The following is a 22,672-nucleotide window of genomic DNA, read 5'->3' on the forward strand; positions in this document are numbered from 1 at the left end:
GGTAGATATACCCGCACTCCCAAGATATATACCTCTCTGCCTACCAGCGATGGGCTGCATCCGATAAACAGAATCGTCTATGCCTCCTGAGGTCTTTCTGCAGGCGTAATTCGATACGAGCAGCCAGGCGACACGCCCCGGCCTTCGAATCATCTCCCAGGTGCCCCAACCTGTCATGCACAGTAGATCAGGCTTGCACAGTGTCGCCTCTCGCGCTTGTCCCGACGTCTATCCCGTTTGCGCTGACTGTCCGGCACCGCGCCGTCCCATGTTCTCGACGGCATGCATTGGACTCGTTTCGGTGGCGGGTGGCGCCCTTTTCCTTGGAACTGGCTCTCGCTCGTGCAGAAGTTGAAATGCTGATCAGGTAAGGTATCTCAGAAGGTACAGAAACTCGAAGTCCAATCCGCCCCGCCCCCCCCCCTCTGTGCGTGCGTGCGTGTGTGTATTGCTCCTCCTCATCTCTTCTTGTCTTCTTACCACCTCCTCCTCTTGGCCGGTCCGCCAACCAAGCGTGGTGCTCTGATATCGCCCACCCGTCCAATCCTCTGCTCCACGTCCACTTCATGCCCGCTCGCCTTCTCTATCTTTGCCATCTTGGTCATGTCTCACTTTCTCGCAGCACTCCTCCTAAAAAACACCTGGTGTCTCGCACCAGTCCTGTATTAGTACACCCACTCGCCCCGATCTATAGCACCCCCTCCCCGAATCCACCCATTCTTGTCTATGACTCTTGCCGCCCCTCTTCCTCTCTGATGACCTCACCCACGTGTCGTTACCTTCCGTACTCACGCCCGCTGACTGGCACCATCTCCGTACGAGCTGTAATCACTGTAACCTCCTCGAGCACTTCCATAGCCACCCGTGTCTGATATTGAATTCACACTGTAGTCCCATCGCCCGCTTTGGCCTGTCTGTGTTCCAGATAGGCCGTGGTGGCTACCTTGCGACGGTAGGCTGTAGTGGTTCGAGTGTGACAAACCCGTCTGCGAGTTCCTCGTGTCATAAGACGTCGGCAGCGCATTCAGTCGTAAGCTCGAGCTTGGCACCGGGGATGACGTCTTCAACAGCCCCGTTGGAGAGTAGCTCCGGCTCACATCCCGCCCCGATCCGTTGTATGATGCCCACGAGGATGGCACACCACCGGTCAAGGACCGTGGTGATGGGATGCTGTCACTCAGTGCCGAGTGGCTACTCAGTCCAGCACCGCCGAGGTAGCCCGATACCCCCGTGGGGTCTGCCGCCGTCGTTGGTGTAGGGGGTAGGCCATAGCTGTTGCTACCAACGCTGACCGGCGTGAGCAGGGTGTGGTGAGAATGCGAGGAGTGGGGCACCGTGGAAGAGGGCGAAGCGCTGTATTTGCTGATGATCTTCTTCAAGGCCGGGGCGAGGACCTTCCAGGGAAACACTTTCACGTCCTTCTCAATGTTCCGCGGCTTGGGGTTCCCAAATCCCATGATGATCTTGAAGAAATCTTCCGAATCTGCCTTTGCTTTGCTCACGGTCAACGGCTTGAATCCCTCCAAGTTCCGTCGGATTCGATTCTTCTCTTCGACCGTAAAGCGGTTGGGTGAGACGACTAGTTGCTCCAAGAGGTGGATCGTGTCAACTGATGTGACAAAGCACTCGTGTCTCTCCTCCCACCATATGCAGCTCACGCATATGCTGTTGGGCGGCCGCTCGTTCACGGGGACCGCTCGAAAGGTGGCTGTGAGGCGGCTACCAGATTGTGACTTCTTGAACATGACAATTCGTCTTCGATTTTCCCACTCCTCGGGAGTCCAGCCAACCGTCATCGATTCCAAGTTACCCTGGATGTGGAGAATAGCCTTGTGGTGAGTGACAAAGGGGCTGTAAGCGCCTCCCAACCCCATTGATGAGGTACCTTGTGGTATGCTTGTCGTGCGCACGAGGGTTGGAGGGCCGCCGCTTGGCATCGGGAGAGAGGGATGCAGGCTGGGCCTAGTGATGTTAGTGTGGTGGGCGGATGAGTATGTTGATGTACGGCCGTCCAAGCCACCATACGTGGCCCATCCGCCGAGTCCATGGTGTGGGGAGCGCAATGAGGACGGGCTGCGCTGGTAATGGTGTTGGTTGTGCGAATAATTCGAAGTTCGGTAAGCGTGCAGCATTGTGTCGTTGCTTTGGCCGTAGGCTGTCGCTCCAAAGCTAGTCGTCCCCTGCGCTTGCGGCACCTGGACTTGAGACTGAGATGGCGCGACGGCAGCGGATGGGTAGCCGTAGTTATTTGTACACGGATCTGCGACATCGTGCTGCGGTAGTTGATGCGAGCCGGGAAGGTGTTCAGTTGTAGGGCTGGTAGTGGCACTCGTGCGTACAGTGAGGCCAGGAGGACTGTTGACATGGAGGACTGATGTTTCATGCTCATGTGATAGAGGTGAGCGGGTGGTACTTCTTCGCGTGATGGACCCGTCAGGTGGACTGGCCGCCCCTTGGGGAAGCTCTGCACCTGCTGCGTCCGTATATGTGAATGACCCCGCGGATCCGACGCGTGCAAGCTCATGCCCATCTGCGCTTTCAATGACAATAGTCAGGGGTACATTAGAAGACGCTTGCCAATTTGTGACCACAAATGGGGGTGCGTCCACCGTGATACTGTACGTGCATGCGCCGGTCGCGTCTTGCGACTCTTTCATCATTTGCGCCGGACTCTTTTGCACTGCATTCCCGAAGAGTACCCACACGTACGGTGTCGTCGAAGTCACAGACAAAATGTCGTACTGTCCGGAGATGCGCAAGTGAATCTTGGTGCCACCAGGACCTGCACTTGGTTGTGACCCTTGTGCTGAGAATCCGGACGGCGCCAGCGCGAAATTGTACGATATACGACTGTTGGACGCGACCGCGGCATTATTGGCGGCGTATGCCATTTGGTTAATTTGCGCTGCGGCATTCTCGGTTTGCTGGTGAAGGTGTGATTGCGGCAAGTTCTGCGGGCTGTATTGGTTGTAGGAAGACTCGGAGAACCCTGCGCATGATGGGAAGCCCGTCAGTATGACCACTTTGCTTATATGATAGAATAGCTGCTGGAACAGCATGCTACCCGAGAAACACGGGGCTCTCAATACCATGCATCTGGGGCGGATGAGGCTTGTATGCCGCCATCGGCAAGAGATCTGGGGACGAGCCGCCTCGCAGGTCCCCTCCTCCGCCGTTGGCCCGCACAGCTGCCTCCTCCTCGTAGCGAAGAGTCACTGTATCAGGTGACTCTAGGGCGTCCGAGTCGACAATTATCGGCCGTTGAGAATGAATCCCCGACTGCGATTTGTTCTCGGGTCAGTGGAGTCCTCCAAAAGACAATAAAGACTGTATCTCGCCCCTCCCCTCGCCCCACGACACACCGTGGACGTCCCAAAGGCGTCAGAGGCATTGCGGAGAAATGACAACACCCGCCGGATTGGATTCATGGCATTGACTGACGCTCTTCGGCCTCGGTCATTGTTTATACCATTGATTCCTCTTGTAATTAATCTCCACGCCTTGAAACATGACAAGATCGCCAAGCAAATCAATTTGACTCACCTCAAAAAACTTGTACAAAGGCTGGTCAAGCTTGAGGGCAGACATCCAGTCTGATGTATGCTGATTATGTTTCGAAATGTGCGAATTGCGAAAGAGCCGGCGCTAGACAACTGTCTCGGGAGCGAATGCTGGGGGTAGGGTGATATTGATGGGGGAATGTGTGTGGCCTGCGCGAAATGAAATGTGAGCTTAGCTGTCCGATCCGATTTGATCTGATATCACAGCAGCTCCCAAAGAATGTCTTTGATTTTTCTCGCCGTGTAATCCGACTGGAAGCCGCCGTCTGTGGGGGAAGCAGAAGGGGAAAAACAGAAGCTGCGCTGGACGATCAATGCCAGCTAGCTGCGACGTAGCAATCTGCTTTTTCTTCTGCACGCCACTCAGAACGAAACCGCACTAAATGAATGCGGAGTTTGACGTGGATTATCTTGACCAAATGTTGGGATTGAAGAGAAGGAGTATCCTAGGTTGGTTGAATTGTCGACTTGTCGAATCTCAGACTGACAGACATCAAATCGACTCAGGACCGGACCGGATTCTGACCTCCTTACCGTCTCGTAGCTCCCGAGAGGGATCTCTGGCGGTTTAAGACCAGGTCCAGATGCCTTTGACGAGCTAGCTTGCAGCAAGACTCAGACACGGCCACTACCCGTTGGCCGTGGCAGCCAACAGCAACTCGAGACCAGGGTTGAGGGTCTCGGCAGGGTAATGCACCTCCGTCCAACGCAGCTTTGTGAGGCAGTGGCAATCAAAGAGAGAACATGAGACCATAGGGTACTGACCTGTAGAAGAAAGTCGGTCAGCATGTTATGCATGATATCACTGGGGTAGAGGATCAAGAGTGCTGTACAAGAGCGCCACATCAATCAAGTTGGCGTCTTATTGGTCGACATTGGGTTCTTGTGGCACTTGCACCGATGGGGGGACCTTCAAAACGTTCCACGAGCCAAGGTCACAGACTCTGGCATACCTTGGATGTGAAAGAGGACATGTAAAAAGTCTGACTCCGTTGGGATGTTGAGGCTGCGCCGTGCTGTCAGTGGATGACAAACTTCATCCGCTCGACATATGTGGATACGGGATTCGATCTCATGCGGGCACCCCGAACGTGTTCGCATGGGCGAGGGTGTTGGCAGGAATAGCAATCAAAGAGGTGATCAGGGACCGGCGGCTCGGGCAGCGGTAGGCTCCCGTGAACGGTTGGTCCGCGTTTGCATCGGGCAGAGTGCTTGAAGACGACGGTGATGATGGGCTCGGTGTAGGATAACGATGATAATGAGGACGAAAGAAGGTACGCGAGACAAGGTCGCAACACCACGCACCGCAGCACTGGCAGGAGGAAGACCTGGGTGAAGTATAGAGAAGACGGGATGAAGGGGAAGGTGGTTCAGAAAAGTAAGACGCCTGTCGCGCATGTTTAGAGTGGCCAGGGCAAGCGCACAAGGAAGATGCGAAGGGAGGACAGTCTGCCGCATTTCTTGACACGGCCGGACTGACCGTGGAGAGCGCGATACACGGTCGGTCTGTGGGGTCTGGTGCACCAGGAAGGGCGAAGTAGCATGTGGTATCAGAGACACGGGCGTCGAAGCCTTGATGAGTCTCCCTAGCTAGGCGGTTCTAGAGTTCTCCCTGTTTGCGAGTGCATGCTCCTGCCCTCAACGATATTGACCGCCTGGGCGCTTTCCACCCCAGGCCCTGCTCAGCTGCAAGTGTCAGATGACAGGGATGCAGACTGCTCTGCGAGCCATCTTTCTCGTTGTCGATTTGAGAGGCCAGTAACAAACCCTTTCTGCCGTGGGTGACTTGCCCAGGCATTCGCAGAGAAAAGCAACGGGGTCTGCATGGAATGGGGAACCAGTGCTCTGCAATCGACGCAAGGGGCCAGAGTCTGTCGGCCCTATGCACTGATGCCTGTGGGAGACAGCAAGAAGAGAGAGGGAGGGGACAGGCGCGCTCTCCCGTGATGACACGGTCCACAGGCGAGCACCGAGGAGTTACTTGGAGGATGCAAGCCCTCGCGAGCGATAACTCGGAATGGACGCAAGGTGTGCGGGACTGATTAAGCAAAATCGGAGGCCGCAACGGCAGCAGGGACGATGGGCCCAGTGTGCAATTTTCAAAAGGAGAGAAGAAAAAGGAAAGGTAGAAAAAGGATACAAATGACACAAGGTGACAGAACAGGGACCAGGAGCCTTACCAAGCGATCGATGACAGTACTAGTGGGACCTATGTGGGCAGGGGGGGCGGGGGGAAGAGGCCGTCGAGCAAGGGGGTCACAGTGCCTAGAAGCGTGATCCTCGTCGAAAGGGTGTACAATGATTGGCTTGTGACTGGTATGAGACCACGGGATGAGTAGGACGGGTGGGCGTTCGAGGTTACACCGGATGGTGGGGCCCGGAATCAAGTACCGCAGAGGATCGGCGTCGAACTGTAACGCAGCGTGCAGGAAAGAGGATCTTCCAGTACGTCGTGCCGGCTATGAAAAGAATGTTGCCGGACACGGAAATGGTCTTCTGGTGACTCGGTCGGGTCTGAAAAAGGGAGTCTGTATCTTGGAATAGCTGTTAGCTGCAGGCTTTTCCGATTGCCTTGCGCGAGACGGGCAGATCTCCGATAGATGGGCTGGTTAGTCCGCCAAAAAATCCTCCGGGTTATGCGGCAAGGCCCCCAGCTGCAGATCAGCCGACCGGCGATCTGCCTCCCAACTCAAATGGGAAAGGTGGTCTCGCCCGTTCGCGGGCGATTCGGGATACAGTTGCTGTACTGTGCGGTGCGGTGCGGTACGGTACGGTACACACGGAACAGCTTCGTCCACTGGAAGATTGTTGGATTCGCCGTCATGATTGGTCGACTCCTCTGTGGCTGAAGTTGCGAATCAAAACCGCCATGTTGGCCACAGCGAGTTTGATGTCGCGGTGGTATGGCCATCGCTCTTGTCTCCCTTACAGTCCCTGGCGGCTGAGTGCTTTTTCTTGCTTATCATCCGGTGACGTTGAATCTTTTCATGAACGACCATCTTCCCGATTGCAGGATCCAAGCCACAGCGTCGTAGTTCTTGGTCCCCATGGCAATGAGTTGGCAGCGGAAGCAGCCGTCGATCGCGTCAATCCAAATCCAAATGCCACTCCAGCCAGCCAGAAGGCCAAGAAATTTAGCGCGGTTAATTGTCGGGCCAGGAAAGACTTGCAGGAAATGCGCATCTTTGTCAACGAGACCCAGGATCGAGCCGTTTCCTGCATTTGCTCCATCTCAGCCTGCAGAGTCGCCAGGAGGCCCGGCGGCTGGGGCTGGGAACAATCCTATGCAGGGAACACTTTTTACCGAGATCTTGACGTTTGCATAAAGGAACTGTCCTTTCTCTCCTTCTCTTTCAAAACAGCAAAGACGAGAAAACTGCGGGAGACCGAATGACTTGCCTTCACTTAACGGTGATTCGATTGGGCTGCTGGGGGTCGTCTTGAATGATTATCAAGCAGCTTGCTCGGTGCTGTTTGAGAACGTCAATCCGTGCTCGATCTTCGCCAGGAATGTTCGCGCCGCTGGAAGCTGTCGGCGGGGCCAAGTTTCTTTTTGTTGCCTTATTTCTGAACGGAGATTGGAGGGGGAAGCCGGAAAAGAAAGTGCATGAAAAGAAAAAGCAGACATAGGTGCTTGATATAAAAATGGACGGTGCAACGCGAATCCAATCGTGCTGGTTACCGGACGTTTCCTCAAAGGGATGGTGTGTCGATATCCCCTACTTGTCGCTAATAAGCGCACTCGAACAACGAGATCTACGGGGACGCCCGGATCACTTTTCAGGTACATCCGCTAGCCAGTAAGATCATTGTGCTGTGACGGCCCGTCAGGACGAAAGACGAACGTACGCCGAAAGGCTTGCCCCTGGTCGAGCATCGGACAGTCCCCGGGGTTCCTGGGCATTGTTAATATTGATGAGGCGTGTGGTCGGGACGTAGGCAAGAGTGGTGGGCTCCCTCAGGTATCTCGGAGGCTTTCCCTCGACCTCCAGCCAGGCGAGGGTCCTGGGTAGCTGTGTCGTAGAGCCCATGCCTATACAGCGGGCCATCACACTGGCATGTACCGGGTGACGCGATCCTGAGTGCCGTGCGTAAGTACCCACGCCAGGCGAGCTGTGTATTCAGAGTGCATTCCAGAGTCGTACGGTCGGTGATACCAAGTATGTGGAACGGCGACCGGGGCACCCATGCATTCTGGCTCTCTCGCTCTCTCACATCCCGGCGAAGATCTACCTGGAGCCACTGTGAGCGTCGAGATCGGTTGGCTGGGCATCGGGTGGCCAGACAGACAAATGGACGGGAGGAGTGTGATCCGCCGCAGACACGGGAGGCGGGAGGCGGGAGGCGGGAGACGGCGAGCCTGGACAGTTGCATGTCATGCATGTGCTGTGGTATTCGCCTCAAGTCACTTGGCTGCAGGATCACACGTCTATTGTGGAGGATGAGACGGTTCAGACTCGAGGCCGAGGCCATCCTGGGTATCCGGGCAGAAAGATGGTACCTAGCTGGTAGGGACGCCGCTGGCTGGCCAGGCTGGCCAGGGCCAGGGCCAGGGCGAGGGCGAGGGCGAGGGCGAGGGCGAGGGCGGGCCAGCTGGCCAGCCAAAGACGTTGCCATTGTGAGTCGACTCAACGTTGCACAGGATATCGTCTAGGATGCTGTCAGTAGGAAGGGTGTCTCACAACCAGAGAGGCGCAATCAGCCTGTCAGCCCAGCTTTTCTCATGGCGACCTGCCTAGCCTGTCTGTCTGCCTGCCTGTCTGCCTGCCAGTCCTGCCAGGTGTGCTCCTTGTACCACCGCCTCGAGGCTCAGACAGATCGGCAACCGCTATCGCGCCATCGCGCCATCATCTTCAGGCTGTCAGGACTCAACGATCGGGTGAGAGGTGGTAAGCGTGGGTGTGATATACTCATCTGCGTGCCCGGGCACTGCTCTGTTGCAGCGGCCCACGTGATCGGTGCGAGGGAGGGGGAATATGGGCAAGAGAGCTGCTCCAGAAGTATGAAATGGTCCAAGCCAGCAGTGCACATTGTGCAAGTTTGGTGGAGAAGCAACACTGCTCGAGGCTCAGGAGGAGGGGGTTGCTGCCGTGCTGGCCGGGGGCGCGGGGGTTGTCGGGTATCGAGGTACCTCAGGCCAGGTGCCTTGGCGCGGGCGTGTTGTGCGATTGAGACTTTGCTTCACGGTACCGAATACATGCACGTGCGCCTCCTCTTGTTGCTGTGCCTTTCATTTGCCCCAATCAGCCTCGCATCACCTCAGTTCAATGCCAATCTCGTTGCCCTGCCGTATCGCTCTGGACACAGAACGTTGATGTACAACCTGACAACCCGAACCTCTTCAGCCTCCGCCCACTCGTGCTTGTTCTCGGCTGTCGACCCCCTGCCGGACCCCTGGCTCAAGGTTGTCGCTTGGCGCTGCTCTGTGCGCAGTGATTGCGCTTCCCTTCCAAGCTGATCCCGTCTTGTAATATTAACCCGCCGGGCCTGCAGTTGGATGTCACTGGCCAGACTGGCGAGACTGCGAAGATTGGTCCACAGCGTTTGGTTCTGGTGGTGTGGGAGAGAGAAGGGGGGGGGGGGGGGTTGACCGCCATGAATGGATGAGGCGAGCACCAGAAGCCGCAAATCCTCGCAATACAGATACTAACTCGTTTCCTTTCTTCCTTTCTTTTTCTTCTCTTTTCTTTTCCTTCCTTTTTCTTGCTCGTTTTATTTTATTTCGTTGCACCTTTTCTTCCTTCTTGGACACACGGTGATGGCCGGCCGCCATGCTATACCCCAGCCCCCATCATTGATGTTAACCTGCCTGCCTGCCTGCCTGCCTGCCTGCCTGCCTGCCTGCCTGCCTGCCTGCCTGCCTGCCTGCCTGCCTGCCTGCCTGCCTGCAGCGTGTTCACCTTGCACACCGAATCTCAGTCACAACAGGATCGACTGCGACAAGGCCCATTTGTAGCTAGCATCGCATCCAGTCTCTAAGTTGGGTAGAGGGGCAAGGGGCCCAGTACCCGGCCCGCACTGTAGCGTCATTCAATCCACCGCATGCATACCCTGGCGATCAGAACTGGCCCTCTCTTGAGCCCCGTCGTGCGGTGTCGTGTCATGTCATGCCGGTCCCAGCACCGCGGCAAAGTCGTCGTGACCAAGACCAGTGTCACGAGCACACGGCGTCACTGCCCTCGGGCGGGAGGGAGGCGCTGCAAAACCTCGGGCCTACTCACGCCATCGGCCTTGAACGGATGATAACGGCCGTACAAGATCAATTCGCTGCGTCAGCCAACAACCAGACACCTCGTGCCTGCGATTTTACCTTGCGGTGTCTCTCAGGCTGCATGGTACCTAGGTGGTCTTCGAGATCATGTGCCTGTAGCCGCGCCGCGCATCGCTCGTGGACTGACAATATTGCAGATCAACGAGGAATTCAACGCCCATGGTCGCTTTTAGTAGGGGTTCGCCGATGGGCATCTCGCCTAAAAGCCCTGCCAGCATTGTTTAGCAGCTGTATATCTCTTGGAAACGCCACCCTGCAGTCTGGTCATACAACGACCTCGGGAGCCGTTGGATCAAGTACCGGTTTCGACGGGGTTCGCGATCCATCCCACTGCGAATCAGGCTCGCTCATGCCCGACTATTCGGTCCACATCATGCAGACATTCGAGAGGTTCGCACGGGTCCCGAGGTCAGGATCCATCCATTCGATCCTGTTACAAAGTCGATTGTGCGTTCACGGGTTGCAGTAATGCATGGTGGTACAAATCTCGGTACTCACCCGTGGTCTGGTCCATGTCGCAGATTCGCGAGCAGTCCCTGCTGCATTTGCCCGGCCAATCATGGACCATTTCTCAGTAACTTTGTCATACGTCCACCTGGCTCCTCATTACTAGGATTACGCTTGCGCATCCTTGTGGACATTCTCGGTGATCCGCGAGCTGAGGGGAAGGGATTCGACCTGAATATCGCTTGAGATACAGTCTCGCTCGATCATTGTCATGCGAGGCTCGAGCTTGATAGCTCCCGGCCTAGATTTCTTCCGCGAGCCATTTTTCTTTCTGGCAATGTTGACAGTGCTGTTTCAATAGAATTTTAGTGCATCTCTAGAGGTGGACTTTCTATTCCACCAGGCGAGTTTGCATGGCAATTCCTGGATTTTGCGCGCGAAATGTGCTACTAGTATGGTTGTTGGAACATTGAAGGTTCTCTTTCTTGCTGCGGTGGCTGATCAATGGCGTAAAGCATGTCGGTGCCCAGGTGCTTCTCCACGACCCATCAACATCCGCGTTCAAGGCCGCCTCATTGGGATCACAGTGAGGAACCACTTAAACAGATTGGACATCAGATCCAAACAAGACCAATTCACAGCGCTCGTGCCCATCAAATGTTACGCGTCGCTGTGCCATGTGGGGTGCCTAGGTGATTACCTAGGGAACAAGTATTCTGCAGATTTTTCTTTTCTCGATGCTCTCCATTCTGGGCTCTTCTGAACCATCTTCTCTTGTTATGCAGTGTCCCGGTGTACTTCAGGTCCATCAGCCGACTTTGTGCACGTGAACAGCCTTGGCCTCTCCGCCAGGCCATGCGCAGATTACCGATTCCATTACAAACACCTGGCTCCTGAACGAGGTAATAGTAATAAACGGCAGGAACATTATATTTATGAGAAGATGCACAGCCTATAGTAATAGTTACAACCATAACTTTTTAATTCGTACTGTCGATGGTCATTGAAGCTGAACATTCTGTTGTGCCTCAGAAATGTTGACATCCATTGATGAACTAGGTCAACAGGAGAAACGGCAGTAAGTAATTAGGCACCTAACTCCACATAAAATCCGAAGGCCATGATCCATCAAACTCCGTGATAGGTCAAATTTTGAGGGACTTGCCGACATTGGCCGCAGCAATGGAAACACATGCCCCTCTTTATCGATTCTGCTTCTGCCTTGGTCCCGGAAGGGCAAAGGGAAACGAGCTTCACATTACGGGGATCTAATGCCATGTATCTGTGGTTCATTCATGATTACAAGAAGCTATGTGCACAGTCGGGTAAATCGTGGACGAGGCATAAGCCCTGCTACCTCGGGGGTTGACTGCTAAGGCGCGTGTTTTGAGTCGACGTGCCTTGACACCAGCCTTGAGTGCCCTGTTGCGGGTTGAGTGGGACTAAGCTAGTGATCTTATGTTGGACGTGTTCAAAGCTCATTAAAGAGGTCAGGCGTTTTTTGCTGTGGCCAACACCACGGCCTCGACCCTGTCACGTTTCTCTGAGGCACTGCGAGTTCCCGGCAGCTTTTGAGACACGACAATGCCACGGGGATGAAGCCTGCTTCTCGACTAGGGGATATTCGCTATCTATAAGCCACGCAGAGCTCTAGCCCAATCAATTGTGCCCGAGGCTGACCGGTTAGCGAGCTTGCATATGGACAGTCGCGCGCCGCTGTGCGGCCACAGACAAAAGGATGCAGGAAGCGCGGGTCCATCCGTACCCATGCATTTTCTTATGGTCATGTTTCGAGTCACTTGATTCATTCGATGATCTGGTTTGATAAACCCCAAACTTTTGTCCCCCAAAACCAATGTAAGGACGAGAAGGCCATGATGCGCCCCGGGCCTGCAATCTGTCCCGCCTGAATCACCAACTTCTAGAGGGCGCAAATACACTACATAGAACAGCGATTCGATTTAATTTTTTCATTGTTTTTCGGTGGCCGCAAATGATCGCAACGAATGCAATGTGATATTGAACAGTGACCACAAAGCTATGTGAACAGTTGGGAAACATTCTCAGTCAGTCGCCCAGCGCAGAGCTCCGAGTGGCGGAGGATACCGAACAGGCCCTGTTCCCCGTGTGTCTTTAACTCCTCGCTGCAAGTATCTGACGCTCAATCGGATGTCAATTTTGTAATACTATGACCTTGATGATATACCGAGCACTTCTACATCGGTGCTGCTTTCCGGAACACATCCTACTGATGCTTCCAAATGCCGGGGGCTTGGGTTTTCAGGGATATGATGCTAATGAATTTGGCTCCTGGCATGATGCCCTTTCCCAGCAAATACCATCTGGCCGGATTCCAGATTAAATAAGAACAGCAATGACAGTTTTCACACATTCGGACGGCAACATGTTGAGACTTACAAGTACTGCATTTAGACACAACCATAAGTCACGCTTTTTGTGGCTCTGGACCGACACATTCAAACATTTCTGTCCTCTGACGTGAGAAAGGCATAATCAGCAAGCATGGGATTGTGCTAGCGAGTAGATAAGAGTTCTGACGCTATATTTATGTCTCATCGCCCCCATATCTGCCCTCTCGCATTCAAGATCATTCGAAATCACCCGTGACATGTGGCTGGCAGTTCATGTGAGCCAGTCATCGCTTGCCTTATGACTTCGCAATTGGGCTAGCCTCGCCTGCGATGATTGCTTCGATTCAAACAACAGCATATAGTCAGTTCGTTTATGCTTGATTATAAGGCTGCCATGGGACCAGTAGCATTGCATGAAGCATCTCGTCTGTCGGCCATCTCCGTGTTCCACTCTTGTTTGTGTACCACCGTCTTGCCCCTCCACACCAAACTCCCGACCCATGCTGTCTATAATCCAGAAATCCGGTAATGGAGAACCCCAGCCCCCGAACTTCCCAAAGAAGCCTGGAGATGCAGTCTACATCGCTCACAACCTGTCTTGGGGGAGACCACACGCTTCTCAGAACCGATTCTACTGCTTAAAGCTTTATTTTCGATACATGTGGGGCAGTGTGACAACATGTGATGATGTGGTCGCACAGCATGACCTTGGCCCACGCCTGGAACACCCTCGCGCTGCAGCCAGCCGCTATACCACTTCATCTAGGAGGGAGAAACCAAGATCCTGCAGCATTGCGCTCGTGCTAGAGTTTAAGTGAGGCCGCGAGGCTCGCACGAGTCCTCGCTTGCGTGCGTAGGAGGAGCATATTCTACCCAGCCGCGGTAATACAACATTTGAAGAATCAGGTGCTGAGGGTCGCTTTACGACGTCGCTGATGACACAAGACACCGGGAGCCCATGTAATCGCTATTCTCTGCTTTTCACCCGGCTTGGGCGCTGAACCAGGTGGCCATTTACAACCTGGAACATCTTCTTGAGCGGTTCCGTCGGTGCGGCACGAATCGTTTCGAGCACCCATCTTGCTGACCGCTATGGGCTGGTTCTCTGACAGGAGAGACTCGTTGACGGCTGTCATATGAGCCTGCACTCGAATTTCCCACAGTTTGCAGGTTTCTAAGAGAGACCGGCATGCAGTGGAGCCTCTCTGAGATACCCGGGAGTCGCCGCGTTGTCGGCATTGCTTAACCAAAGTGATTCGCCATCCCTGCATGCAGGGAATGCATGGGAAGATCGGTGGACTGGGCACTCCTCACCCTCCCTCTTCAGCGGATCTGACAGAGGATCATGCAGTCAGCGGAGATCCACGACCATCCTGGCCCAATCTCGAGCCCTCAAGTGCTCTTGTTATGGCACATCAGCCCCATCCGTGGAACCTTTTCCTTGCAACTAGCGTGCCGGACGGGCTCAACCCTCTGTGTGTGAGAGCAAGGATCAAGACTTAGCCTGTTCGATCATGCAGCTCCCCAGTGCTGGTTGTCAATAACCAATTTTTCCTTTCTGACGATCCCGTCGTGGCCAAGAAAATCAACGGTTGAATCTGTGCGGCTTCGTGCCTTGTGATTTGGTCATGGCGAGCTATTGGCAACTATTTTCAGCTGGAATCAAATTGGCATGCCCCTCTAGTTTTGTTATTTCATCCCCTACTATTTGGTAGGGTCGTATTCGGCTACCTCACCCGTGCCGCGTGTGCGCAAGAGCAGGTCCCCTGCTTGTCTGCTGGAGCGACAGCAGCGGGGCAGAAAGGCTCAAACCTGTCAGATGCTTCTGAAATTGTGATACGCCATTGTCAGCATTGTCGTGGTCCTCAGAAGCTGAACCCGATCGTACATCATGTCTCAGTCAACGCAGGGGATGCTGCAAACTTCATCGACAGCTAGAGGGCCAACGGGCGGGCCACACGTGGGATCTCAGACTGTGGAAGACGTTTGAAGGCCTGCCAAATGGTAGGACTGGCAGTTGGCCCCATGAGCAGTGGAATAGCGGTATCACGCCGGGCTACCCTGCCCTGCATTAGGAATTTGTGGCAAATCAGCCATTTGCTACCCGCGGGCCCGTGGCCGTGGCCGTGTCCAGCGGCGCCAGAGCCGCCGTCTTCGGGCGTCTCCGTGTACCGAGAATGCATGAACGGATTCTGGCATTGACTACCGGCTATACCAATAAGTAAAGGACTGCTATTAATGCTCCAGACCAGTTTCGTCAGGACTTCCGAGCCAAAAACAATGCAGTCATCCGCAGTCCAACCCGCCACCACATCGAACGCGCTCCTGATGTTCTGCCATCTGTGCAGCCCTGTTGCCTTGCATTGCAACGGCCGTTGATGAAGCGAGGTTAGAGGTGCCACGCTGTACAGCCAGTACTGTAGAAGGGGGGGGGGGGCAAGGAGAAAAGTGAGGGTGCGGACGTATCTCCGTGTTAGTACTCCACGCCACAAGATCCGTATCAAAAGGCGCATTGGTGTCAGCCTGCAGGAGCCGGTTGTGGGTGTCCCGCATCGAGATTGCCCCTCGCATCCTGCAGCCACATCTTCCATGTCGGCGGTCATCGTGGCCATCGATATGGCCCGATTGAGACGAATCGGAAAATCGAGCAATGTCATCTCGCTCTACCGCTGCCCTCATTGGCCATTCGAACGCAAGGGGGCCCAATTTGATCTTATACGAGGCGCCTGTACGCTGAAAGCTCACTGATCTACGCAGCCATGGCTCGGACTTTGTCTCAGAGTTTCCGCCACGCGAATTCGTCCTAGACCTCTTCCATGCCGCGTGTTCCTCAAGTTGCACTACAAGGCTCTTGACTGTCAACATCGGCGGTGGTTGGAGAGAACCGGTTGTCAGGTGTTCGAGTTACCGGTAATGTGATAACATTCACAACAGTTTTACTAAATGGCACTTTGCAACGTGATTCCATGAGCGAAATAGCTGCTTTGATAATTAGAAACATGAATCGGAACGAGTGTGGGCAAGAAGGTTGTTTTGTAGAAATTCTCTGCACAAGCGCCGCCTCAAGTGCTCGCCGTGCTTCTCTGACCCAGCATACTTTGCATGGCCCGGTCAACAGCGCTTGAACAACGCAGGGGGGCCCAGCATCCGAGTATACTGCCTCCATCTTGGTATCAAAGATATGGGGTTTCCCATCTATTCCGTATATGTCCGAGAACATATATGGCGCCTTCATACGGTGGTAAGCGCTCAAGACGTATCAAAGATATCCAGAAAATTTAAATAGGTGGTTCTGAGCCTCTTCGAGTTTGTTGCAATTGCGAGGAGCAGCGGCATGGATGAATCGGCTTTCTTCTAAAGTAAAGACCTCTCAATATCTTGAGGCCGGCTCGAAAATTCATAGAGGATGATGGCGAACGCATGCCACTGGTAGCACGTTGTTAGCCACAACCAGTGCGCTTCCGTGAGGTCGGTGCGCATCCTTTTATGAATACTTCATGCATTCTATTGCGCCCTTAAAGGCACGGCTTCTATCGTCCTCGTCCGGTATGGTTCCTGGTCCTAGTGGCTTCAATGTTAAGGACCACAAGACGAAAATTTGAGAGAATGGTGCCGAAAAAGGCATACACCAACTGGGAAAGAGGGTTTTTAGGACTCTGATTTGACAAATCTTTTCAGTTCGCGGTGAGCTACAAGTCAATGGCCCTCGGGAGTTCTTGTCACCAGAGACCTGGAGAATTGCACAACGATCTTATCCGGCTGGTCGTCGACCCATGCCTCCTACCTAAGTACTCAGTCATTGACATGGACTCGGAGTTCCGGCCGGTGTCCGGGTTAACTCTCGTGGTATCAACCATCATCCTCTAGATACTGGGAGCCCAACACCTTACAGCTATGAAAGACCTGTCGGTCATCCCGTTGGACTCGCTAGGGTACTCTACCATGCTGGGGTGAAGGTTTGCATCTCTTACGTCAAGCGGCGGCCTCGAATCGGAACTGCCGAGCTCCATACTACGAGTCGGTCAGTGTAAGTTGAATGAACAGTAAGAGGACGACTGTGCTCACAGTTCTGGAGAGCATGAGGGATCTTCAGATGCGGGCGTGTCCAAGATGCAGATTTCCCACCACAACCGTCAGCGCATTTCGGCATCAATTGGGCTCAGGCCCAGCAACCTCCCATCACGGTGCATACCTACGTACCAAGTGGCTGCCCAAGCCGAACGGCAAGCCCAGTCGCGTTCCGGGAATATGTGGGACCACGCAAGCATGGTACGACTAGATACACGACAAAGGTCTGAAGCGTGAGCATGTCGTCTGTATTCATCAGCCTTGAACATGCGAGTCCGCTGTCTACGCCCCGCCGGAGCCCGGATAGAAGGACGGACTGCTGGGATCCCAATTAGAGCTCGCAGTCATCTGAGGAGAGGCTGTTGATGGCGCCGAAATTTACCATAAATAGGAGGGCTTAAGTTAGTTACCTAGATAGTCTCTTTAGACTAGGGCAAGTAATGAATAATCAACTAGTTTCGCTTCTATTCCGCATATGTCCGGGAACATACATAGCGCCTTCATTGGGCGATATAAAATAACTAAGTTAACATTCATTATATTATAAAGTGGTATTAATAATGTAACAGTCTTAGTCATGGGTGATATATGGCCTAGTACGGTTCGGCTTGCCATGATACTCTTCCTTAATTGACAATTGTGTGTTTCATCTGGGGATATGGTGATGATAGAAACCTGGGTTGAACCAGTACAAATACAACAAGGAAACATGGACATGGCCCCTACTGAGCGGTTTGATTTATACTGAATCTAAGATATTGTGGCAGGAAACGAGTTAATATGCCGGCCGTAATAGCCGAGTAGGGTGCACCTGTTGAAAACACACAGGAGCAACAACCAGATCACCTTACAGAAACAGCAGCTAGAAGCAGTCCTGCCATTTCTAAGTATGCTGGTGAATTCTTATTCAAAGTCTGACCAACCTTCACAGCGATTGGCTAGCAGTAAAAGATGCCTAGGTATGTTTCCAGGAAACGTATCATAGATCTACCAGTTGTGGAGAGGGTATAATCTCCGGTTCATCGCGCCTTCACCGATACACCGTCCTAGTTAGTTCCCTAGGGAACTCTTTAGCTTAAGATTCAGCAATAGGAAGAGAAGCTAAATAAATTACGACAGATTTTCTGCGACTCCCCCTGCTGTTAACTGATCACAACTAATGTTATGTCCAATGCCGGTGATAAGCAGGCACGGCTCAGGAGGCCGAAAGTTGCGAGCCGGGACTACTATCTAGGAAAAATGAAGTTACACCCCCCCCTAGTTAAATACCCCCTATTTAAAAGTAATCTTTTTTAATAACTCTTTTTATACTAAATATAAAAATATATATAATATATTTATATAATTTTTATAAATATTATTAAAAATATAAATCTTTAAAAAAAAATTTATTTAAAGTTTTTATATTATTAAAGTTAAAAGTTAATTATTTATAAAATTTATTAATAAATATATATATATTTTATTTTATAAATTTAATAACTTTTATATTTTTATAATATAAAGTTAATAATAAATATTTATTTAATATTTATAAAATATATTAATTTAAATTATTTATATTTTTAAAATTTATTATTAAATTATAAAATATTATTTTATATTATTATTATAATTAATTATAATTATAATAATATTTATTTTAAAAAATAAATTTATATTAATATAATAATTTTAATTATATTATATTTTTATATATTATATAATTATTATTTTTTTAATTTAAATTTTTAATTTTTTTTATTTATATTAATTTATTTTATATTATTAAAAAGTTAATAATTATTAATAATAAAAATATAAATTTTAAATAAATAAATTTAATATATTTTAATTTAATATTATTTTAAATTATTTTTAAAAAGTTTAAATATTTTATTATTATCGGTTAGCTTAGCTTATATATAAAAAGGGTTAGTATAAATTAGTAATAGTTAAAAGTCTATCTAGCTAGGTAGTAAAGCGTCTAGTTAAGTTAGCTAGACCTACTAACTAAGCCTAGTTTATATATATATACAAGCCTACTTATAGTAGCTAATCTACTACAGCCTACTATTCCCACACTAATAACTTTTTAGTCTTTTAAAATTAAAGTCCTTTATCCCTTCCTTCCTTCTAACTAATTAAAAAGCTTTATTTACTAATAAAATAAGTTCCTAACTAAATCACTAAATCACTTAAAATTACTACTAAATATATAATTACAATTCACTTAATTTAAGCACCTAAAAAACACTTTAAATTAATGTTTTATAAATCACTTAAATTACTTAAATTTAAATTACTCTAATAAGCGAAATTAAGTATAAAATCAAGTTTAAATTACTAATTAACTAATTATTTATTAGGTTATTACTAAATAGTCGCTAACTATTAATATCTAGCTAGTTAGCTAGTAATCACCTAGTTAGCCCTTCTAGTAGTTTCTTCTTCTTCTAGCAAACTATCACTTATTTCATCAATCCTTTATCTTCTACTTAGTTAAGAGTTTTATCTTCTACTTAGTTAACTATATAGATAGTTATAGTATCTCCTCCTTATTTAAGTAGGGTATCTAGATAAAATTAAAAAAGACTTAAAGTAGTAGTTTAATATTTAACCTAGTATAAACATTACTTAAATAAAGGTTATTATAAAGGTCTTTAAGAAGTTCTAGCTTAATTTACTTAAAGTAGTCTTTAATCTAGTTTTTAAAGGTTTTATAAAAGTACTAAAAGTTCTTATTAAAATAGTAATTAAGGTTATTAATAAATTATTAAACTTTATTATTATTAGACTTAATAGTAGTGTGTTTCTCCTTATAGATATTATTAATATACTTCTTTAACTTATTCTTTAATTTAAATATCTTCTTCTTCTTATTAGGATAGTATAGGTAGGAGCATTATTAATATACACTTATAACAGCTATAAATAACTTTATCTTTAAACTTAGGGTTGTAGTAGCTATACTGTTAGAGTGTTTTCTATTTATTATTATAAAAGAGAGAGAGAGAGAGAGAGAGAAGTTAAAAAAGAGTGTAAAAGTTACTTATTTAATTGATTACTTAGGTAATATAAGGGTAGGTAAATAGGTTAATTAGTAGATAGCTAAATGAAGCTTTTTTTAATATATCGCGAAAGAGAGTTATTATAAGAGAGAGTTGCTTACTTATAAGATTTACTTAATAAAGGGGTCTTACTTAATTAATTACGCTTAAATAGCCTAAATAACTTACCTTTTAAAGAGGCTATAATAGTAATAGTAATATTGTTAATTCATCCTTCTTATTAAGGACTGCAACGGTAAAGCAGTCTTATTAATTTATCCTTTATAAGAACTTAATATTTAAATAGCTTAAATAATTTACCTTACTATTAAAAGCCTATTAGTAAAGCCGATTAGTAATTAATTAGTATTAGTTAGCTTAGTTTATATATAAGAAGGGTTAGTGTAAATTAGTAATAGTTAGAAGTCTATCTAGTTAGGTGGTAAAGTATTTAGTTAGGTTAACTAGACTTACTAACTAAGTTTAGTTTATATATATATATAGGCCTACTTATAGTAACTAATCTACTACAGCCTACTATTCTTATAATTATAAATATTTTATTATAAATATTTTAAATATAATATATTTTAAATTATTTTTATTTTAAACTTTTTAAAATTAATTATTAATTTAATAAATTTTTAAATATATATAAAATAAATTTAATATTTATTTATATATATAATTATTTTATAATAATTTAATTATAAATTATTTTATATTTAATTAATATTATTATTAAAATAATATTTTAAATTTAAATTTATTTATATATTATAAATTATTTATATTTTTAATATTATTATTAAATTAAAAATAAATAAATAAAGTTTTAAAAATTAAAATATAATATTTTAAAATATAATTTAATTAAATTTATTATATAAAATATTTTATAATAATTTATAATATTATTTATTATTAAAAATCTTTTATAAAAATATATTAAATTTTATTAATTTTAATATAAATTAATTTATAAAAATAAAAATTATTTTAAATTATAAATTATTTAATTTAATATTAATATATATTAATTTATTATTTTTAAAAGTTTTAATTTTATTTTATAAATAAAAATTAATTTATTAAATTTATAAATAATATTATTTAAAATTAATTATTAAATTTATTATATAAATTAAAATATAATTAAATAAAATAATTATATTTTATTATTATATATAATATTTTATTTTTTAATATAAAGTTAAAAATTTATAATTTTAATTATTATATTTTATTATAATTTAATTTAATTTTATTTAAATATTTTTAAAATTTATTAAATATTTTTATTTTATAAATATAAACTTTAAATTAAGAGTTTTAAATTTAAATTTAAAACTTTTAATTATTTAAAAATAAATTAATTATTTTAATTATTAATAATATTTTAAAAATTAAAACTTTATTTTTATATAATTATAAATTTAATTATTAATAATAATTATTTTATTTTATAAATTATTAAAATTATAAATTTAAATAATAAAATATTATTATTTTAATTTAAAATTATATTTTAATTTAATAAAATATAATAAATTAAATAATTATTTTAAAATTATTTTATTTATAATTTAATTAAATTAAAACTTTAAATAAAAATAATAACTTTATTTTATTTATTTTAATTAATTTATATTTAAATTAAATATAAATAAATTAAAATATTAATATAAAAATACTTTTAATTATAAATAATATTATATATATAATAAATTATAAATTTATTATAAAATAATTTATATAAAAATTAATTAAATTAATTATTTAAAAATATATAAATTATTTACATTTTTAATTTTATTATTAAATTAAAAATAAATAATTAAAATTTTAAAAGATAAAATATAATATATTTTTAAAATTAAAATTATTATAAATTATAAATTAATTTTAATATTATTAAATATTATATATAATATTATTATATAATTTAAATATAAATTAATTAAAATATATAAAAATAAAAATTATTATTTTTAATTAAAGTTTTAACTTTATTTTATAAATAAATATTTATTAAATAAAACTATTTAAAACTAATTATTTAATTTATTATATAAATTAAAAATAATTTTTAAATAAAATAATTATATTTTATTATTATATATAATATTTAAATTTATAATTTTAATAACTTTATTATAAATAAAAAAATAATTATTAATAATTAAATTTATAATTATATAAAAATAAATTTTTATTTTTAAAAAAGTTATTAATATTTAAAATAATTAATATATTTTTAAAAAAGTTAAAAGATTATAAGTTTAATTTAAAAAAATTAAAATTTATAAAAATTTTAAATTTAAATTTAAAAGTTTTAATTTAATATTTATATTTATAAAAATAAAAATATTTATATAACTTAAAAAATTAAATTAAATTAAATTAAATTATAATAAAAGAATTAATTAAATAAAATTAATTAAAAATTATAATTATAATTATAAATTTTTACTTCATATTAAAAGAATTAAAAATTTATATAATTTATAAAATACTAATAAATATAAAAAAATAAAACTATTTTATTATTAATATTTTAAAAATTTAAAAATAATAATAAAGAATTTAATAATTAATAATATTTTAAATATTTAAATATATATAATTAAATATAATATTTTAATTAATATTTTATTAAAATAATATTTTTAACTTTATTTATATATTATAAAATTAAAATAATAAATATTTATTATATTATAATTATTATTATTAATATTATATTTTTAAATATTAAATTTTAAATATTTATTATTATATAAAAATATTATATATTTTTAAATATATATAAAATAAAATAAATTATATATAATTTAATAAAATAACTTTTAATAAATAAATTTAATTATATTTTTAAAATTTAAAAGAATATTTAATAAATAATTATTTAATAAAAATTTATTT

The 22,672-nt window shown here is 44.7% G+C and overlaps 1 protein-coding gene across 1 annotated transcript; it reads right to left on the reverse strand.

Annotated features, from left to right (window-relative positions):
- Nucleotides 1-429: 429 nt before the first annotated feature.
- Nucleotides 430-8,588, reverse strand: KVR01_001567 (uncharacterized protein). The gene is made up of 7 exons (XM_044783140.1): nucleotides 8,471-8,588; nucleotides 7,851-8,411; nucleotides 6,960-7,793; nucleotides 4,326-6,088; nucleotides 3,544-3,710; nucleotides 3,090-3,279; nucleotides 430-2,989 (listed from the first exon to the last, which is right to left on the reverse strand). The coding sequence occupies exons 5-7, from the start codon at nucleotides 3,586-3,588 to the stop codon at nucleotides 789-791; spliced, it is 2,436 nt and encodes an 811-aa protein (XP_044649522.1). The 5' UTR covers nucleotides 3,589-3,710; nucleotides 4,326-6,088; nucleotides 6,960-7,793; nucleotides 7,851-8,411; nucleotides 8,471-8,588; the 3' UTR covers nucleotides 430-788.
- Nucleotides 8,589-22,672: the final 14,084 nt, after the last annotated feature.

This window comes from Diaporthe batatas (genome assembly GCF_019321695.1).
Source record: "Diaporthe batatas strain CRI 302-4 chromosome Unknown Contig00002, whole genome shotgun sequence".
In the NCBI taxonomy this organism is placed as follows: Eukaryota; Fungi; Ascomycota; class Sordariomycetes; order Diaporthales; family Diaporthaceae; genus Diaporthe; species Diaporthe batatas.

Excerpts from the sequence above, each read along its gene's own strand:
- KVR01_001567 (XM_044783140.1), bottom strand. The coding sequence starts at position 3,588 with ATGTCTGCCCTCAAGCTTGACCAGCCTTTGTACAAGTTTTTTGAG. Across the intron at positions 3,280-3,543 it reads CTTTGTACAAGTTTTTTGAG|TCGGGGATTCATTCTCAACG; the intron begins GTGAGTCAAATT and ends AACAAATCGCAG. Across the intron at positions 2,990-3,089 it reads TCATCCGCCCCAGATGCATG|GGTTCTCCGAGTCTTCCTAC; the intron begins GTATTGAGAGCC and ends CATCATGCGCAG.